We start from the raw sequence: 22,510 nt of genomic DNA, 5'->3' as shown, positions 1-22,510 counted from the left end.
CTATAAAATTGTACAAGCATATAATATTTATAATTATGATAATTATAGTAATAACTAATAATAACAACATATAAATCCACCTAATGGTGGCACCTTGGAAAGGTAAGCGGTAAAATAATAATAATATTCATAATATAATAGTATTTTGTACTGGCCAGATACTTACTTAGTCTCTTAGTGGCGATAATGAAAATAGTTACAATAAGTAAATGATAAGCAAATATATTTAAATATATATATATGTACATATTATACTAATTAAATGATTAAATGACCAGTCGTTGTTTAATGGTCCCTCGCATCTTCATTCTTCTTATTGCAAGATTTTAGCCGGTGCTCTACTTCATGGTAATGGAAACCGAAATCTATTTACAAGTTGTAAGTCCAAGGTGTTTGCTGTGAACGATAGGAAAAAAAAATTAAAATAGAATGTAGTAGACAAGTCAGTGTTTAAAATGTACCCAACTGTTGTCCCTTCTTAGACTAAATATTACCTTATACATTAAATATCATATTAAACAATGTATTGCTGTGAAAAAGGATTTTCTACTCATATATACTAAAAATAAATATAGAAATCGATACAAGTAAAATCAGATTTAAAAATCCAACTATCTTGTATAGATTCAAATTCATACTATAACCGATTTAATATTAAGGCAATAACACAACCCATCACATTGAACCTTTTTTTTTTAATAATTATAAAATTATATTTATTTTATCCATTTATTTTTTTTATTTTTTTATATCATTAGAATATATATTAAGTAAAAAAATTGAAACAATAAAATTATTAGTATTGTCTTTTATTTTGGTTAAAATAGGTCAACATACTAACATAATTTATAATAACATTTTACATTTTTTTGATATGATATGAATTATAGTATTATTACTAATTTTTATAAGCAATATTTCATGCAAGAGTAATTAAAAACATAAATTAAAAAATATATTAATTAAGGCAATAAAACACTTTAATGGATAAATAATATTATTCAAAGAAAAAACTGTAATTTATTAGTTTCTAGTTATTTTTCTCTATTAATATAATGTGTTATTTAATAACTTAATAATAATTTTTAATAAGATTTAATAACTTAGTAATAATGTTTAATAAGATTTAATAAATTATTAGAGTATTTAAAAATGTATTTCAATTATACTCTTCCAAAATTATCATTTTTAAATCATGTATTTAAATGTATGCATAATAACAAATGATATATATTAGTAACATAGTAACACAGTATACTTAGTAACATACTCTGTACTTGTAAAGAATTTTTAAAAGATTTTTAAAAAAACTTACTAATAAAATATCTGTATCATCGACGGCATCAAAAATCATTTCTCTATCACTGCCATGTGGTACTACATCATTTACAGTAACTAGGGGTAATATATGGTCATTTATAGATGTTATGGAACTTGCAAATAATCCATAGAATGATCTTGATGATGACGATAAAAAATCATTTTTAACCAAAAATTTCCAGCCTATAAAAGATTTACACTTTGGGCAAAAAATTAAAGAAGAGTCGAACCTGTAAAAATTAATAATTACAGTAATAAGTAGTGAATAGAGATTAATAATAAAAAAAAAAAAAATGAATCTATCATACCTATGGGCAAACTCATTAGATGATACATTTTTAACTGCTATCACCTTTAAGCGATCTTCTAGGTGAGTTACAGTAATCAAGGAGTGAAGTGATCCCCAAGCGTTGCAATAACTCTCCTCTTTTTCTTCAGGAGATATAGGTAACAGACAACTCATATTGGAAATTGTAGTACCACACATAAATTTAGTGCACTTTAATTTTTGCATTGATTGCTAGAACAAGAGTAATAAGAGTAATAAGCCATTGTAATTACTTTGATTCCCAACATTTCTTACATTTCTGTTTAAATACTCTAGTTCATATTGAAGCCGTAGATTTGTTGACTCAATACCAAGCAATTCATTTACTTCTTCATGAGTAAATATACCAAGTTTTGTCACTTGGAATGATAATATACTTGGAACATTTGAGATTTTTATATCTTCATCTTTAAAATATAAAAAACATTAAGATACTTAAATTATCAGTAGTAAATTTGTTCAAACATTTTTTTTTTAATAACCCTAGTGCATGAAACATTTCGATATAATTTACAGGCAAGATGACACATTATCAACTTTTTAAATATAATTAATTAATTATTTTAATAACTAAAATTTAATATAAGAGGTGCAACAAATATTATATGAATGGATTAGAACATATTGACAAATTATTTAATAACTTAGCCTTACACAATATTCTAACTTTTTTCAATAGACGAGATGCCAATTCATGAACATCAAATTGCTTATAAACCCAAGATGGCCACTGACTTTGAAACCTGTTTATCGTATGGAATCTAACAAAAACAAATACATATTAAATATTAATATGTTAATTTAATATAATTCATATTTTATTTAGTAGTGTGTAAATTTATTACTTTAAACTTGATTTGTATCTGTTTGGATGTAAACTTATTTCATTATTTGGATGATTTAATGTTTTATTTGGTATGATTTTAACTCGAGCTAAAGCAAGAGTTTGATTGTCCCTAAAAAAAAACAAAACAAAAAAAAATAAGCTAATATTAAGTTATGTTATGTGCAAGTCAGTTTTAGTCCCTACTATTTCATTTATTCTTCTTCATACTAAAGTATAGATATATTTAAATAGATAATTTTCAAAAATCAACTAATTTTTTTTTAATATATTATCAAAACATCATTAAATAATAAAAATTAATAATTTTAAAGTCTCAAGAAGCTAATTTTTTTTTTATTAATTTCAGTCCTTAAATATTTTTCAAATTTTAATATTTTTAACTGAATTATGTACTTATAATATACTTAAACTAAAAGAAAAAATAGTTTTTGATTAACTGTATTGATTGCATTAACAGATTAATAGATATTATAATTTTAACAACTAAATGAAGTAAGTAATATTTATTTCTATAACTATTATACTGTTTAAATATCTTTATTAAAAAACATGTCAATACACACAAAAATATTTTATGGTAGGTATCAACTGTGGTCTAAAAACACACTATATAATTTATGCAATCAAATATTTTTTTAATGATTGATAATTATCAGTTACCTATCTGGATATGATTTGACATGTAAAATTTCAAATAATTGAAACCCTCTAACTTTAACTTCATAAGATTCTGTTGCAATAGATTCCTTGATTAAAGAATGGTTGTAAATCGCAGCTAATACACCATATGAACGCATATTTTCATTACTAAAAACAAATATTGATATTATATTATATTGATATGTTTAAGCAAATAACTAATTATATAATATAATTTACATTTTATGACAAATTCCAAATGGACGATTACGCCTCATGGCATATTGTAATATAAATTTGATATCTATAGAATCAGCTATAATTGAAGCAATTTCTCCAGGCATCAAATTTAATCTCATAAAAGCAAGTGGAACTGTATTGACAATAACACCTGATTTATAGTTTATAGATCCAGCAAGACTTTGAAGTTCATCTCCCAAATGCTAAACAAATATACAACAAATTACAGTATTATACAATACCAATAAATTAATTTTACATTTTTTTAAATCATATTATTTGTTTATTGGATAAAATATAATAAATGGCTACTTAATTAATTAAAATACATTTACAAGTTATGCCATAAGTATTTTTTTTTTTAATTAACATGTTCACTGTATGTTACATTTGTAAGTATAAACTTGTAGGTATGCTGAAAATGTTTTGCTAAAAACCTTAGAAACAAAATATTTTAAATATTAATAATTGACTTGCATATACTCAAGACATTTAATTTATAGAATCAAAAACATTTAACTAAAAATTGTAGTTTAGACAAACTTACATTACATTAAATAAAAAGGTACAATATACCAATGATTGAAATTATTCAGGACATATTATGAATGATGTTAAATGACAACCATTGAAATTGTACACAGTGAACATATTAATAATACAAAATTATAATGAAATCACAGTATAACACCTCTTGTCCGCCACTCTGATCGATCTAACCATAGTATTATCGATATGAATACTTTAAAAATACATTTAGATTTTCCAATTTATAGTGTGTAGTTATACACATTTATAAAATTAATTGCTAATTTACTATTCTTTTTGTATATTCTAGTAATCTGATTTTAATTGTGTTTCGACCACACCCCTAGTCCCAAAGACGATGGATCAGAGGAGTTCTACCATAACTATATTAAATAAAATATAATAAAATTAATACAGTTGTTGCTAGATAAATTGAGACGACCACAGCAGCGCTTTTCAGTAAGTGTATCCCAAACTAGTCGCAAAGTATAAAATCTATGTATAAATTATAATAGTCTATTTATGTATAAAAATAAATAAACATCATATATTAATACATTATCGGTAGTAACATTGAAATACAGAGGACCCATGGTTTTTCGTTATCGCGCCATCGTCACCATCTCAATTTATCTGGCAATGACTGTAAAAGAAGCATAAACTTAAATATCATAATTTGTGGTAGGAAGTTTTTAAATGATTAATTGGTGAGAGAATTGAAACAAATGTAAAATCTCAAGAAACAATGGCACGGAATAAAAGATTTTAGAAAAAGTTAAGATAATTTAATGTCATATCGTTGTGTCGCAAAAATGTGTAGTTAAAAATTTTTAAAACGTTATTATAAAATTTTTAATTTGTACAACTCCATATTTTTGTTTTTCGTTTACATTTCGACACTTTTTGAACAACGTTTAACGTTGACGAAGTTGATATGCTGTCAAGCAAAATCCAACTAAATAAAAAATTTTGAAATTATACACATTTAAAATTATAAAAATTTTCATCTTGACTACTTTTTGCATGACAATAATATAAGGGAGGAAAAAAAAGGCCAACATAAATCCTAGAATTATTCAATCAGTTTGAATACACTCATGCTGTTTTAAGAAGATAACTTAGTTGCAAACGATTAAGCATTTGTTTTTGTAGAATTCATAAACTATAATGTAGTTATAAATTAACTGACTATGGCGAGTAAGACAGTAGAAAAATTTATTTTTGCCTGACTGATCATCACCTTAAAACAGAACAAGTATAGTTATAATTAAAGAATATTAAGTTACCACTAAATAAACTGAAACATCAGTATAATTTTTTCTAACCTATTAGTTGATTTTTATTATTTATAAAAACAAAAACAAATAATAAAAAAAGAGCTTAACGTTTAATCAATGTTATAAATATTTTGTAGCATTATAATTTGTAATTTTTTAATTAATTTTTACTGTTTTTAGTTAAAAACAATGAAAGTTAATCACCTGATATAGTACATCTGGATGTTGGTTGTAGTAAGAACGTATTTGAAGCGCTGGGGCTAAATATAATCAAAAATATGAATTATTTTATATTTAAAGAATTATGGATACATAAAATTAAAAGTAATTGTATGTTAAAAAAATATATTTTATACTTACAAATAAATTGATGAATAGGTCTTGGATGAGGTTCATTTTCTTCGTCGCTCGTTCTAGAACAAAAATTTGAATTAAATTCAAAACAACCTTCCCACTTTAGCCTAAAAAAAGGGAGGACTTTCTTATCCATGTATTAATCATCTATGGTTAATACTGACAATATATTTTAGTGATATGCAAAAAGATAAACCCCCATTGGGTAATTCCTGACTACGCTATTGAATACAATAACTGATTAATTTTCGTTAAATAATTTAAAAAATGTTTTTATAACAAAATTATATTTTTAGTTTGAATAAAAACAGGGATTAAAAATGTTAGTTTATTAGATTATATTAGTAATGAAGTAAAAAAATTACGCCTTTATAAATATAGATACCAATCAATAGAGGAATGTTTACAGTTTACCCATTTTGGCTCAAATTTTAAACGTTTTTGTTTTAGTTAGGTGGGGAATGACAATTTTTTTAAACAAAGGACTTCTTGAATTTTCTTGGACGATTAGTCTTATCCAGTTTTTCAAAACAGTTCAACTCACAGATGCTCAATGCCTACGCAATTCTTAAAGGTTCCAATATTTATTTTATACAAGCAGAATTATAAAATATAAAAGAAATAGATATGTTACGGGTAGAGTATAAAAATGGGTAGTGTTTTATTACCCGGGTAATGTACACCTTATTCATGTGAGCAGTATATTTTATACATTATCCATTTTGAATATGTGCAATGTTACATTATCCCGCTAATGTACACATTATTCAGTGTGCTGTGAATAAAGTATGAAGTAGAAAAAAAGTAAATAATATTAATCCAAAAAAAATATTGTTTAATAAATAAATTAGATATTATTAAATTATTATTTTATATATGAAAAAATTTGAAAAATTAAATAGGTACAGTTATTTATTGGAACAGTTCAAATTTGGGTGGCATTTGGAGTTGCAAAGTATCCCAGCAGATTTAAATTTACTTACATTTAATTGATAACAATTTACTTTTACATAGACATTTTTAAAACCTTGAGCAACAGAAAGAGATTATGCATTAGTTATTTCACGCAAAGTGATTTTTTTTATAGCAAACATGTCTAAAATATCAATAAATGGTTCAGAACTGCAGAAAATTGATTTCTTGAATAAAGTTGAAGAAGTGTGTCATTATTATTTCCGAATTCATATTATTGATTATCGCTAATAGACAGAATCGCAAAAAGTACATTCTGTGGACCACCTTACTTCTGTCTATTTATGGTAATTTGTGTCTAACTGTATTGCAATTGATATTATTGATATTTTATTATTTTATTATAACTTACCCTATTTTATTTTATCAAAACACTCTATTCACTCAAAGGTAAATAATGTATAAATTACCCAGTTAATGTACAAAATAAACGTTTAACAAATAATATTTTTACTTTATCCAATATGCATGGATAGTGTTTACATTAACTGATTTTCATACTTCTATACTATATTTATACTTTACTAATTAATAAGGTTAATAAGAGTCCTAATTTAAGTATAAGATCTCTATTGATAGATCAAATTGAATTGGAAAGAGTCAAAGGTATCCTTTGTTTACTTCATAACAAGTCACTGACCAGTGTACTCTTTAATTCAATTATGTAAAAACATAGTATCAGTATTTAATTAAAACTATTAAAACAGTAAATAACTTGATAATATTCCTAAATAATAAATTTTAATGGAAACGGTGTGGTGTAGTGTTTCCTAGCAGTAGGTAACTGATAATGTTGTGGTCATTATGCTGTGGATGGTTCACCCTGGGTTCTTAGCGACAAAGCAATGTCCTATATATGAAAGCATGTATTCCATAAACATACTATAACAAGAAAAAATCCAATAGGTAATGGCCATTGTTACTAAAAATTAATTGATAAATGAATATTAAAGCATGGGTAATATTTTGTTTTATAGGGAATGAAATAATAATGTATTTTAAATTACAAAATTAAAGATTAATAAATTGAAGGATGGACGGGAATAGCGTGCTAAGTAGAAATTCGTAAATTGTTCAGTAACAACTAAAAACGAAAAAAATATATGTATATTTGTATTATGTTTCTAAGTTTGTACTCGATGATTTTGTACGATAAAAACATTCTAGAAATTTTTCGATTTTTAAAATATATCGGGAATGCTTCATGGCATAGCACATTTTTCTGCAAAAACATGAAATCCGAAAAAATGTTACATAGCATGTTATTCCCGCTCACCGTTCAATTGAATCGCTGAATTAGTTGGATTCATTAAATCGATTAAAAAACTTTAAAAGTAAATGCAACGTTTTTTATGTAATTAAGTATTTAAAGTTAATTCCATCATCATTTTCTCATATTCATACAATGTAAAAAAATAAAATAAAATTTAGTTTATACTGCGTATTTAGCCAAAAATAAAAGTGAAATATTTACAATCAATTATCAAACTAAAAATCAGTGGTGGTTTTGAGAGTGAGGCAAGTGAGGCAGTGCCTCGCCTAAAATTTTGTATTAAATAATACTCTAAAAGTGTAATTCATAGCTCACCGATGGCACACATTTCGATAAAAAATTTTGACGTATTTATGGTTTTATTTGAAAAAAATAATCTTGTTTACAAAGTTTAATAATATGAATCATCAATTATTTTACTATTGTATAATACCTATTATTCCGCGTTTATTACCAAAATTAGTGATAAACCGATAAGAAATAAACAAATTATTACTTAATTATTTATTACGTAAACAAACCCTCATATTTCAGCCGGAGGCAATATTCCGATGACGTCGGAGAGGCACCGTTTAACGTCGCCTCTGAATTGTTACTTGTGTACACACACACACACACACACACACACACACACACGTAAGTATGTGAATGCACACGACTATAAAATAAGCAAAATTGCGCATGCGCAATGATCATCGTTCGGTTCGTTTTTCATCGCCTCTGAGTACTAAAAATAGATGAGTAGGTAATCTGTTCAGCCCACAGTTGTAATTGCAGCACGATAAACAACAACACATAGATATAGATAATCCTAAGCTGTTACTATTGTCGCAGAGCTTAATGAAACCGATTTCGATATGTTTATTGTTTAATTTTTGTTATGAAGGGAGGGGAAGTAATACAAACGTTGCCTCGCTAAAAAAATACAACCAAAACCGCCATCGCCACTGCTAAAAATGCAGTCTTTATAACACTCTCGTTACTACAAAAACACTTCAGAAAAGAGTAATTTTCTCTTTAAGAAAGTAGTACACAAAGGCACAATTTCAATGATTACTGATTAGTAGTCGATAAATATTGTTGAGAGACCAGTAAAACCTCTATTATAACACAACCACGAATACGACAAAAACATTTAATCTCGGACTTATGATTACGAATAACACTCACCTGTTACCACTGGAGTCTGACATATTGTAAACGGTCACCAAACAACGAAAAAAAATACTGCAAGCGTTCGTTTAAGACGTTAAAAAGGTGTCGTTAACGTTGCGTTGAAAAATTAATAAAATATTATTACCGTTGTCGTACACGCACTTGACGGAGGATACCAACGCCCAACAGTAGTTGTACACAGCGACACACTAACACAAGTACACAACTACACAACGAATGACGCACAAAAATCAATACAATATAAAATAAATAGGAAGTGATAACAAATAATAAACGAGTACCAAAGAGAATATAATAATTTTAGCACTTACATGACGTGGCAGCACGTTAATGGCAGAATGAAAAAATCAATAACCACTGTCAAAATCAAAGTTTTCGCTTGCTGCTCATATGACGTCAGCTGTAATACAGTGTAGGAAACGTATTGTATAATACGATAATTCCATAGTCACTGCTATTGTGGACACCGAATAGCAGTCTGCGACTGTTATAATAATTATTGTCAAATAGCACTATAGCAGTGCTTTTATAGCGCGGCTGCTCCTGCCATTTCTTACCATCACTAACTCGTTGGTCAAAAATACAAAACCAAAGCCGTTGAGACGAAGACATTAAATTGGAATTAATGTGGAAACCGGTAAATTTTTAATCGCGAATCAAGATATTATACCGTAATTGTATCTCGATTCGTGTTTTTAAGAATTCTAACTCGACGCCAAGTGTCTGTAGCAGCGGTTCCCAAACTGTGCGGCGCGCCTCCCTTGGGAGGCAGGCGCGAGCACTTGACGGGGGGAGGCGCGAGCCGTGTTATTTTGTCATAACGATAAAAATATTTGTATGTTCAAACGCTATAACTTCGTTATTTATTTATTTACGGCAGGCGTAATTTTTTTAATTTTAGGGTGGCGTAAACTAAAAAAGTTTGGGAACCGCTCTGATCATATAGCGAAAGAGAAGGACTAGAGTGATGCGATTTTCGTAAATCGCAGACATCGAGCGCTACCTTAAATCGAGTTTTTTCCTCACGTACCTACCTACATTTATACTTAAAAAATCCAAATAGAAATAATATTTTACCGACTAGACGTAACTTTCGCTATCTACTACTAATCAGTAATCTGAATAAGACGAGTGTAGTGTTCGATAATTATTACAATACGCGATTCGCGTACCTATTCGACTTCGAGCGACTTTCAAAGGTCTCCCCTCTCGGCCGTGTTGAACCGTCGAACGCAAAACACTTCACACCGTAATCGCCGCTCGAGTTTGTGCTCGCGGTGTGTGACGCGCGTGACATAAAGGCCTCCCATTTTCTGACTTGTGAGTTGTGTGTGTGTGTGGCTGCGTGCTGTACGTGTGCCGCCGCAAGTCGGCCGTTGATTTTCTTCGAGTGTACGACCGTTTCGTCGCTCGTTGGTGCCGACGAAATACTGTCTTTTGACGTACCTACGAGTCGTCCCGCGTGTGCGGTCTTTTTGTCGGCGATATATACCTATCCCGTCACTCAGTGGCGTACATACGAGAGGGGGTGTTTGGTGGATACGACACCCCCCTTAAGCCGTATCATATATTACATTATTATTACATATTTTATTATATTACAATATACATTATTATATATATATATAATAAAAAGGAACATAGGTAAATCGTTAAATCGTAAGTACAATATGAAATATAAAAAAATATGTTTACATATTGATCAATTAAAATAAAAGTTTTAGTTTGTACGTATTATATATAATATTAATTAATGTTTATAATTAACACCCCCCTTCAGAAAATCCTAGCTACAACACTGCCGTCACCAGTGGCGGTTTTGGTTGTATTATTTTAGTGGAGCAACGTTTGTATTACTTCCCCTCTCCCTTCATAACAAAAATTAAACCATTGATTATAAATACTAGTATTATTATTATTACTAGTATTTATAATCAATGATTAAACATATCGAAATCGGTTTCATTAGGCCATTGATTAAATATACATGTATAATATAATATAATATAATATTTTTTTTTTTTTTTTTATGTATATTTAATCAATGTTATAACTAAACTTAAGAGTTCCTTCAATCGATGGTGGTTAATCGTTATGTACCAGGAACCTAGCCAAATGAACAAGCGCCGCCGTCATTATCCGTCGGTGTGCGAATCCCCGCAGAGCACCGAGATATGGTTGCCCATCGGCAACAAGCGGCGTACGAATTTCTCACTAAATCATATCATCTAGCGCTACCTAGTGAATTACTATAGAAACAACAAGATTTTTGATTTTAGCCGACTTTATATCTTTACTAATAACATACATTAATTTTTCCAATATTACATACACCGTTTCGATATTGTTATATACATCATACATATTCTAAGACCACACACATTGTGCTAAGATGAACGGCGCAACCCTGCACGGCTATAACAGCATTAACATTTTTTTTGTTTTATTTTATATTTGTTAGAATGTCTGATTTTTACTGTAGTGTTCGGGTACCTCGTATAAAATCAAAAAATACATTTAGTACATCAAGAAATAAAAAAGCACGTGGGAAATAGCTCTTGGAAGGGCTTTTTAAAAAAAATCATCGAATATGTTTAAATCATTTACAAGAAAGTGATGTCACTAGTACATCATTAGAGTTCTGGTGAAGGATGTAGTAAATACATGGTATGTAAATAAAGCACACAATTATATAAAAGAGTGTACTATTTTAATTATGCTATCTATAGCCATGGCATTAACTAAGATATACAAAACTGGACACTGTTTGGGAGGTGGGTATGAAGGGTATGATCAGTAAATTTTACGGCACTCCTTTAGCGGAGCTGGCACAACCCATGGGAATAACATTGCAACCTGATTGAAGTTGAAACATCTAAAACACGAGATGTAAATGATATGCTAGACGCTATAGTTACTCGTTGTTTATAGTATTATTAAGTAATAAAATAAGTAAACTAATTCGTCACCAGATAGCATAGGTACCGAATAAAGGAACAATGCGTAACATTGTCTGACCAGCTTATAAGGTTCTTTGTCCAGTCCTGTATAAAAATTAACATTAACATTAGTCATGTTATTCTCATAGGTCGCGCCAGCTCCGCTAAAGGAGAGCCGCTGGATAATGACGTTCTTTTGGCTAGGCTCCTGGTATATAACCCCCATCAATTGAAGGAACTCTTTGATTTGGTAATTATATTATAATATTTGTGGTCTTAGCAGCTAGTAGCTACAAAAATAAGATACTGCTCCAGATAGAGTGAGCTAAGTAAAAACAAATCAAAAAATATCTACACTACACGCAGTGCCATTTTATGAAAAGTATAATAATATAATACTAATAATAATAATATATAATATTATAATTGTATAATATATATAATATCTCGCCAATTAATTGATTATTGAAACAAAATATGTTTGAAATAAAATCTTTGGTTTAGATGTAATGACCGAAGTATTTGTCACGATTAGTGATAAAAAACCCCTTATACTGGGCTGCATAAAAATATATAACAGGCGCAAAACGTTTACAACCTTCATTTAACGTCCACCAACCACAAGATGGAGCAATGATAATGAATTTAGATTTAAAAACTAAAAAGCCCTTAAACATCACAAAGTAAACAGGCTCAAGTCCCAGGTCAAGAGGTGTTAACTGGTATTGTTACGTAGTTTTTATTTTTTTTCGTCGTGTTCCCCGGGGAGTCAAAGGACTTACCCTACATAATCGAATAGCCAGGAAAATTGTCTATTCGACGAAATACATTAAAAAAGGTACTGAGATTATTGAGCGACGTCAAGTAGTACGGTAAGTCACCAGGTGACTAGTTTCAGTGCAACGCGTAACGGGCATCCGTCCGTGGTTAGGTTACCGAAAGATTGCTACAAACTTGCACGCCGCTATTCTAAAGATGATATTGTATACTATGTCATTCTCTTAAAGGACATAATAACACTTAAATAATTTTTTTTGAATTTTTAGTTTGTTGATGTATTATTGTAGTCAGCACAATTAAAAACATTTGGTAAAAATCGTAGTCCATAGATATTAAAAATTATATTTAATTTATTTTCGTAGTCGGCTATCCAATTTTGTTCTTTGATATTATAAATCTATGATTTGGACCGAATATCTAATATAGTGATAAGCAGATAAACTGATAAGTGATAATGATAATAACGGATTCTTAATTTAAATAAACACCGACCACTCAAATACAATATACATAAGATGATATCTTATTTATCTCAGTGAGAGTGTGAGTCAAATATTACAAATAAAGTATAAACTAAGTATAAAACAAATATTTTTTAAGTTTCTAGAAAGAGTACATACTTCAAAAAGAAACTCATCGCCATTCGCCATTCAAAATTGTAAACATCGTATGATCACAGTGTGAAATGAGAATAGTAAGTTGCCGTGAAGTGGAGGTAAATAAAACTATGGTGAGAATATTTCAAAGTGTATTATTATTATTTTAACAGTTCCTGGTAAGGATTTTCTATCGTCGTCGTTACCTGCCTGTACCATGAAAAGAAATATTATTTCAAGACCTGTACTACATTGCTGATACAATATTAACATACGCGGACGCAGGTTTTATCTCAATTCACTGTGTTTGAATTGATAATTATTATTATTCTGTATTTTAAGGCATAATATTTTAAATACCTCCATGTATTGTATTTATTATAGGATATTGGAACACGTAGCAATATTGTGGTGTACTCAGGACATCCAAAAAATAACAACAGCACATACAGAAAGTCCAAGATATTATAGCCGTAACAGCGCAATATATTATACTGTCAAATAAGGAAACATTTTGAAATGCAAGTAATGATTTAAAACAATTCAAACGATCAATTCATACAAAGGTTCGGTTAGCTATACTACCTCCTACGTATTGTGTTGATATAAGTTTTTTAAACATTGAAAATCCTTATAATTAACAAAATTATATGTAAGCATACAGAACTAATTGTTATTTTGCTAATAAAAAACTCAGTTTTCATCTCACACATTTGAAAAATTTGCCATTAGACTAATTTATAAATGGAGAGTAAACATAATGTTACTTATCAAATTGTATGATTGTATGTGATTTTTTAAAATTGAATAATTTTATTTTGATTTAAAATTGTCTGTAAATATACTGAACTAATTGTTATTTTGTTAATAAATAATTCAGTTTTCATCTCACACATTTGAAAAGTTTGTCATTAGACTAGGATATAAATGGAGAGTAAATATAATATTACTTTTTTAATTGAATGATTGTATGTGAATTTTTAAAATTGAATAATTATATTTTGATTTTAAATTGTCTGTAATATACTGAACTAATTGTTTTTTGCTAATAAAAAACTCAGTTTTCATCTCACACATTTGAAAAATTTGCCATTAGACTAAAATATAAATGGAGAGTAAACATAATATTACTTATTAAATTGTATGATTGTATGTGAATTTTTAAAATTGAATAATTTTATTTTGATTTTAAATTGTCTGTAAATATACAAAACTAATTGTTATTTTGTTAATAAATAATTCAGTTTTCATCTCACACATTTGATAAGTTTGTCATTAGACTAGGATATAAATGGAGAGTAAACATAATGTTGCTTATCAAATTGTATGATTGTATGTGATTTTTTAAAATTGAATAATTTTATTTTGATTTAAAATTGTCTGTAAATATACTGAACTAATTGTTATTTTGTTAATAAATAATTCAGTTTTCATCTCACACATTTGAAAATTTCGCCATTAGACTAAGATATAAATGGAGAGTAAACATAATGTTACTTATCAAATTGTATGATTGTATGTGATTTTTTAAAATTGAATAATTTTATTTTGATTTAAAATTGTCTGTAAATATACTGAACTAATTGTTATTTTGTTAATAAATAATTCAGTTTTCATCTCACACATTTGAAAAGTTTGTCATTAGACTAGGATATAAATGGAGAGTAAATATAATATTACTTTTTTAATTGAATGATTGTATGTGAATTTTTAAAATTGAATAATTTTATTTTGATTTTAAATTGTCTGTAAATATACTGAACTAATTGTTATTTTGCTAATAAAAAACTCAGTTTTCATCTCACACATTTGAAAAATTTGCCATTAGACTAAAATATAAATGGAGAGTAAACATAATATTACTTATTAAATTGTATGATTGTATGTGAATTTTTAAAATTGAATAATTTTATTTTGATTTTAAATTGTCTGTAAATATACTGAACTAATTGTTATTTTGTTAATAAATAATTCAGTTTTCATCTCACACATTTGATAAGTTTGTCATTAGACTAGGATATAAATGGAGAGTAAACATAATGTTGCTTATCAAATTGTATGATTGTATGTGAATTTTTAAAATTGAATAATTTTATTTTGATTTAAAATTGTCTGTAAATATACTGAACTAATTGTTATTTTGCTAATAAAAAACTCAGTTTTCATCTCACACATTTGAAAATTTGCCATTAGACTAAAATATAAATGGAGAGTAAACATAATATTACTTATTAAATTGTATGATTGTATGTGAATTTTTAAAATTGAATAATTTTATTTTGATTTTAAATTGTCTGTAAATATACAAAACTAATTGTTATTTTGTTAATAAATAATTCAGTTTTCATCTCACACATTTGATAAGTTTGTCATTAGACTAGGATAAAAATGGAGAGTAAATATAATATTACTTTTTTAATTGAATGATTGTATGTGAATTTTTAAAATTGAATAATTTTATTTTGATTTCAAATTGTCTGAAAATATACTGAATTAATTGTTTTTTTGCCAATAAAATAATCTGTTTTCATCTCACACATTTGAAAAGTTTGTCATTAGACTAGGATATAAATGGAGAGTAAATATAATATTACTTTTTTAATTGAATGATTGTATGTGATTTTTTAAATTGAATAATTTTATTTTGATTTTAAATTGTCTGTAAATATACTGAACTAATTGTATTTTGCTAATAAAAAACTCAGTTTTAATCTCACACATTTGAAAATTTGCCATTAGACTAAGATATAAATGGAGAGTAAACATAATGTTACTTATCAAATTGTATGATTGTATGTGATTTTTTAAAATTGAATAATTTTATTTTGATTTAAAATTGTCTGTAAATATACTGAACTAATTGTTATTTTGTTAATAAATAATTCAGTTTTCATCTCACACATTTGAAAAGTTTGTCATTAGACTAGGATATAAATGGAGAGTAAATAAAATATTAATTTTTTAATTGAATGATTGTATGTGAATTTTTAAAATTGAATAATTTTATTTTGATTTAAAATTGTCTGTAAATATACTGAACTAATTGTTATTTTGCTAATAAAAAACTCAGTTTTCATCTCACACATTTGAAAAATTTGCCATTAGACTAAAATATAAATGGAGAGTAAACATAATATTACTTATTAAATTGTATGATTGTATGTGAATTTTTAAAATTGAATAATTTTATTTTGATTTTAAATTGTCTGTAAATATACAAAACTAATTGTTATTTTGTTAATAAATAATTCAGTTTTCATCTCACACATTTGATAAGCTTGTCATTAGACTAGGATAAAAATGGAGAGTAAATATAATATTACTTTTTTAATTGAATGATTGTATGTGAATTTTTAAAATTGAATAATTTTATTTTGATTTCAAATTGTCTGAAAATATACTGAATTAATTGTTTTTTTGCCAATAAAATAATCTGTTTTCATCTCACACATTTGAAAAGTTTGTCATTAGACTAGGATATAAATGGAGAGTAAACATAATATTACTTATTAAATTGTATGATTGTATGTGAATTTTTAAAATTGAATAATTTTATTTTGATTTTAAATTGTCTGTAAATATACTGAACTAATTGTTATTTTGCTAATACAAAACTCAGTTTTCATCTCACACATTTGAAAAATTTGCCATTAGACTAATTTATAAATGGAGAGTAAACATAATGTTACTTATCAAATTGTATGATTGTATGTGATTTTTTAAAATTGAATAATTTTATTTTGATTTAAAATTGTCTGTAAATATACTGAACTAATTGTTATTTTGTTAATAAATAATTCAGTTTTCATCTCACACATTTGAAAAGTTTGTCATTAGACTAGGATAAAAATGGAGAGTAAATATAATATTACTTTTTTAATTGAATGATTGTATGTGAATTTTTAAAATTGAATAATTTTATTTTGATTTCAAATTGTCTGAAAATATACTGAATTAATTGTTTTTTTGCCAATAAAATAATCTGTTTTCATCTCACACATTTGAAAAGTTTGTCATTAGACTAGGATATAAATGGAGAGTAAATATAATATTACTTTTTTAATTGAATGATTGTATGTGAATTTTTAAAATTGAATAATTTTATTTTGATTTTAAATTGTCTGTAAATATACTGAACTAATTGTAATTTTGCTAATAAAAAACTCAGTTTTAATCTCACACATTTGAAAAATTTGCCATTAGACTAAAATATAAATGGAGAGTAAACATAATATTACTTATTAAATTGAATGATTGTATGTGAATTTTTAAAATTGAATAATTTTATTTTGATTTTAAATTGTCTGTAAATATACTGAACTAATTGTTATTTTGTTAATAAATAATTCAGTTTTCATCTCACACATTTGATAAGTTTGTCATTAGACTAGGATATAAATGGAGAGTAAACATAATGTTACTTATCAAATTGTATGATTGTATGTGATTTTTTAAAATTGAATAATTTTATTTTGATTTAAAATTGTCTGTAAATATACTGAACTAATTGTTATTTTGTTAATAAATAATTCAGTTTTCATCTCACACATTTGAAAATTTTGCCATTAGACTAAGATATAAATGGAGAGTAAACATAATATTACTTATTAAATTGAATGATTGTATGTGAATTTTTAAAATTGAATAATTTAATTTTGATTTTAAATTGTCTGTAAATATACTGAACTAATTGTTATTTTGTTAATAAATAATTCAGTTTTCATCTCACACATTTGAAAATTTTGCCATTAGACTAGGATATAAATGGAGAGTAAATATAATATTACTTTTTTAATTGAATGATTGTATGTGAATTTTTAAAATTGAATAATTTTATTTTGATTTTAAATTGTCTGTAAATATACTGAACTAATTGTAATTTTGCTAATAAAAAACTCAGTTTTCTTCTCACACATTTGAAAAATTTGCCATTAGACTAAGATATAAATGGAGAGTAAACATAATGTTACTTATCAAATTGTATGATTGTATGTGAATTTTTAAAATTGAATAATTTTATTTTGATTTAAAATTGTCTGTAAATATACTGAACTAATTGTTATTTTGTTAATAAATAATTCAGTTTTCATCTCACACATTTGAAAATTTCGCCATTAGACTAAGATATAAATGGAGAGTAAACATAATGTTACTTATCAAATTGTATGATTGTATGTGATTTTTTAAAATTGAATAATTTTATTTTGATTTAAAATTGTCTGTAAATATACTGAACTAATTGTTATTTTGTTAATAAATAATTCAGTTTTCATCTCACACATTTGAAAAGTTTGTCATTAGACTAGGATATAAATGGAGAGTAAATATAATATTACTTTTTTAATTGAATGATTGTATGTGAATTTTTAAAATTGAAGAATTTTATTTTGATTTAAAATTCTCTATAAATATACTGACCTAATTCTGTCGATTAAAAATATTGAAAATTTAATACAATGTTTCTTATAAGTTCTTATTGTTGTTGAAATTCTGTTTTAAATTAATTAAGAAAATATCTCAGTTTAACTAATTATTTTTACTTAGAATAATTTTCAACAATTAAAATGTTTATACTATTTCTGATTTGTAGTTATTTCTGAATTACTTTCTTATCCATCAATTGACTATCGGCATTTAGGACTGTAATACAATTTTTACATTATTATTCAAATTCAAATCCTTACAATATTTGGCGGTATTTTAATAACCAAACACTTAATTAAATTCCTAACCTCGAAAACGTCTAATCAGCAGCACTTTTTGAAAATGTGGAAATTTAAAACGTTTTCGCACAAATAAGCGGAATTTAGTCCGTGGACTGATGGGGGGGGGAGTATTGCGTTTAGCCTTTTTATCACCATTCGCGATTCACCAATCACCAGTCGAAAGTTAACGCTAAAATCGCACACATATTAATTAAATTAAATATTTATTATTCAATATTCATAACTTAATCCTGGATTTGTATTACGTTTAACGATACCTTAGATTATTATATACATTAATGATAGAAACGTACTCATCCTATAACCCATACGGACATGCATTATTGTCGTGGCGAGTCTCTCAAATACTATTTACTACAATAGTTCCATACCATTTTTAAGAAAGGTGTGTACAATGTTTTTTATTTATTCATTAGTTATACGAAAATGCTCAAATGATTTGGTTTTCAATGTCTTGTTTATTAACTGATTCTCACCTTGTTAGGACTACTAAATTACTGTTTTTCAGAAATTTTTATAATAGTTGAATAATTTGTCTCAACAAACTGATTGAAACCTTAAACTAGTAATATACATACTATCAGTTGCTATGTGCTTTAACTATTTGTTTTATGTAGTATTAATTAAACTATGACATAGGTTTGAATACAAAAAATACAACAGCTGTAAATGCTTGTACATCTGTTCATATACTTGAGTTCAATTTTCATTTTATGAGTATAATCGATTGTTAGCATTATCAACCAAAATCTAATGTTATTGTGTATTAAAAACATATTCTACATAGGATGCACAGGAAGTTAATTTATTCTATATGAACAAATAAATATATTACAAAATCAATTATGCAATAAACTTATCAATGCAATTCACATAAGCAATACAGTATGTGAGTAAGCGACCAAAGATCATTTACACTTAACATTTTGTACTATTAGAATATACCGACTTGTGTAGCTTGACGACGACCCAGACCTAGTTTTAGGTAGAAAAATGTATTGTTTGTCAATATGCCTTATTTTTTAAATAATCATAAAATTTATTCAAGCGGTCATCTATTGATTTAACATTGTTCAAGTCTAAACTTTAACAGTTTTTCAACATCTACAGAATTCAAATACATCAGCCTCTCTAATAATTTCTGATTCATTTTTTAATACCAGCAGCAAGCACATTGTCAAGTCAGAATTTGGGCCAATTTTGTTAATGATAACCATCTACTCTAATTCCAAGCTATTGTAATACATATATAAGCATTTCTTCAACCTTTTCAAAAATCTATAAAAATTTTATTTGATTTGAATTCATTACATAGCTTATTTATTGATTGAACATATTTTTTATTTGTCAATAAACAAAACATTTTAGGAACATGATGCCATAATTAGTTACCATAAAAATAATATGAAAAGATGACAGCAAAATAAATATGTCAAATAAATAAAAGTGTATTCATTTTATAAAATACAAAATATAAATAAATAAGTGTAAATACTATTTAAATTATTTCCAAGATTATTTCTATTACGTTTTTTTTAAAAATTAACATAAGTGTAAAACGGGAACAAAATGTTTCTAGAAAAATTTAATTAATTTCTAATAAAATAAAAAATTTTAAAGATGTCTTACCTGCATGTATTGTTTCTATTTTATTAATAAATACAACCTGGAAAACTTGGTTTCAGCAGAATACATTTTATATTATTTGTTGTAATGTTGGATTAAACATATCTAATATCAAACATAAAGCTTAATTTTCATTGGAATAAATTGCATATCTAATAATTTAGAACATTGTACTTGGTGTTCATTTATGCATTAAAAGTTGAAAATAATTAATTTTGCATTTATTTTGTAAGAATATACTCTCATTATGTATTTGTTATAATGAATAATGAATTAAAAATTTTTTCAGATTACTATATGATGGATATGCAGTTTTTTAAGCAATGAAAACTTGTGAATAAGAATTTGCAAAACTCTGTTGATAATTTATAAATCTAAACATTCCATAATTGTTTATAAAATTATTATTTAAAACTTATCATGTTTACACTACAGAAATTGGCGTATCATGCTTGCGATAATAGAGATAAACACTGGTATAACACTATTCCCAAAAATGTTACCAAAATCAATATTAAAAGTTGTTGTGAAGATCTTATTCAAATGACCAAGGGGAAGAAAAGAGTAAAAGATACATCTACTAACTTATGCTCCACTGCCTCAAGATATGGGCATTTAGAGTGTTTGATATTTGCTCGTCAGATGCAATGTTATTGGGATAGTAGGACATGTTCTGTAGCAGCCAGAAATGGCTATCTTGAATGTTTAAAATACGCCCATGAAAATGGATGCACTTGGAACCAAAACACATGCTCTAATGCAGCGTATAGAGGACATATTCATTGTTTAAGATATGCACATGAAAACAATTGTCCATGGACTGTAAAAACAACAAACTGTGCTATAAAAAATGGTAATTTCGATTGCTTAATATATGCCCATGAAAATGGATGTCCATTGGATCAATGGGCAGGTTTAACAGCAGCTTCCAACGGACATGTAAACTGTTTGCAATATGCTCATGCTAATGGTTGCAATTGGGACTTTTTTATATGTGCTATGGCTGCAGATGGTGGACATTTAAAATGTTTAAAATATGCTCATGAAAGTGGTTGTTTATGGAATTTTTCGACCAGTTTCAACGCAGCAAGAAAAGGACATTTTCTCTGTTTGAAGTATGCTCTTGATAATGGATGTCCATGGAACTACCTTGTAACCTATGGTGCTGTACTCAGCGGAAAACTTAACTGCTTAAAATACGTTCTTGAAACAAGAGGTCCATGGAATGATCAATTATCCTTAATTGCTGCAAGAGAAGGACACCTTAACTGTTTAAAATACATTCATGAACAAGGATTGCCTTGGAATGAAAGAGTTTGTGCAGTATCTTATGATAAAAGACATTTAAATTGTTTAATATATGCTCGTAAAAATGGATGTCCTATGGATAAAGGTACACGCAAGCGTATTATCAAAGATAAACGATTAAAAAAAATAACAAAAATGATACTTTTATATCCAAATAAATGAAATTACTCATTAGATAGTTTTACTGATATTGTAGTATTGTAGATAGCGGTCAATAAATGTATAATTATTGTTTCTTTCAATATTTTGAATTTCACTGAAATTATTTAATATTCATAACACTATAAGATACAATTAAGTATAATATTGTATAAATTTAATACTCTATCTCTACAAAATACTTATATAAAATGGAATATAGTTGATATTACATTATTGTTTAACTGTATAACTTATATAAGTGTATGTATCAATCTATATTTTTTTAAATATATTATGTATGTATATAGTACTATATTGTATACTCATGATATTATGTATTTTTAATATGGTTATGAAACTTGTTTGATAATGAATTAAATTAAGGTTTCTTTCTTATGTATTACTATACTCCTATTATAATATACCATTATCATATTGAA

General features: G+C 26.6%; 3 protein-coding genes across 4 annotated transcripts in view; 2 read left to right on the top strand and 1 right to left on the bottom strand.

Annotated features, from left to right (window-relative positions):
- Positions 1-206: 206 nt before the first annotated feature.
- On the bottom strand, positions 207-9,265 carry LOC114121719 (uncharacterized). Its single transcript, XM_050205775.1, has 12 exons — positions 9,079-9,265; positions 8,949-9,005; positions 5,540-5,592; positions 5,384-5,439; positions 3,375-3,577; positions 3,156-3,302; positions 2,494-2,604; positions 2,303-2,409; positions 1,904-2,055; positions 1,629-1,840; positions 1,316-1,550; positions 207-396 (listed from the first exon to the last, which is right to left on the bottom strand). The coding sequence occupies exons 2-12, from the start codon at positions 8,969-8,971 to the stop codon at positions 370-372; spliced, it is 1,326 nt and encodes a 441-aa protein (XP_050061732.1). The 5' UTR covers positions 8,972-9,005; positions 9,079-9,265; the 3' UTR covers positions 207-369.
- Positions 9,266-19,104: 9,839 nt separating this feature from the next.
- LOC126552180 (uncharacterized) overlaps positions 19,105-22,510 on the top strand; it is a 26,803-nt gene continuing 23,397 nt past the window's right edge. Inside the window, exons 1-2 of one of the 2 annotated variants that reach the window (XR_007606013.1) lie at positions 19,105-19,380; positions 20,911-21,109. The gene's annotated coding sequence lies outside the window, so the exon portion shown is untranslated. Of the gene's footprint in view, positions 19,381-20,910; positions 21,110-22,510 lie in introns of those variants that run through there. The other variant, XM_050206845.1, reaches the window with a different exon arrangement.
- LOC126552410 (uncharacterized) overlaps positions 21,119-22,510 on the top strand; it is a 3,148-nt gene continuing 1,756 nt past the window's right edge. The window contains exon 1 of the mRNA XM_050207112.1: positions 21,119-22,088. Within this exon, the coding sequence (XP_050063069.1) occupies positions 21,165-22,088 (924 nt within the window). The 5' untranslated portion in view covers positions 21,119-21,164. The remainder of the gene's footprint in view (positions 22,089-22,510) is intronic.

The sequence above is a fragment of the Aphis gossypii genome, chromosome X, assembly GCF_020184175.1.
Source record: "Aphis gossypii isolate Hap1 chromosome X, ASM2018417v2, whole genome shotgun sequence".
In the NCBI taxonomy this organism is placed as follows: domain Eukaryota; kingdom Metazoa; phylum Arthropoda; class Insecta; order Hemiptera; family Aphididae; genus Aphis; species Aphis gossypii.
Note: the sequence above shows the minus strand (reverse complement) of the source record. Positions and strands in the feature narration are given on the sequence as shown.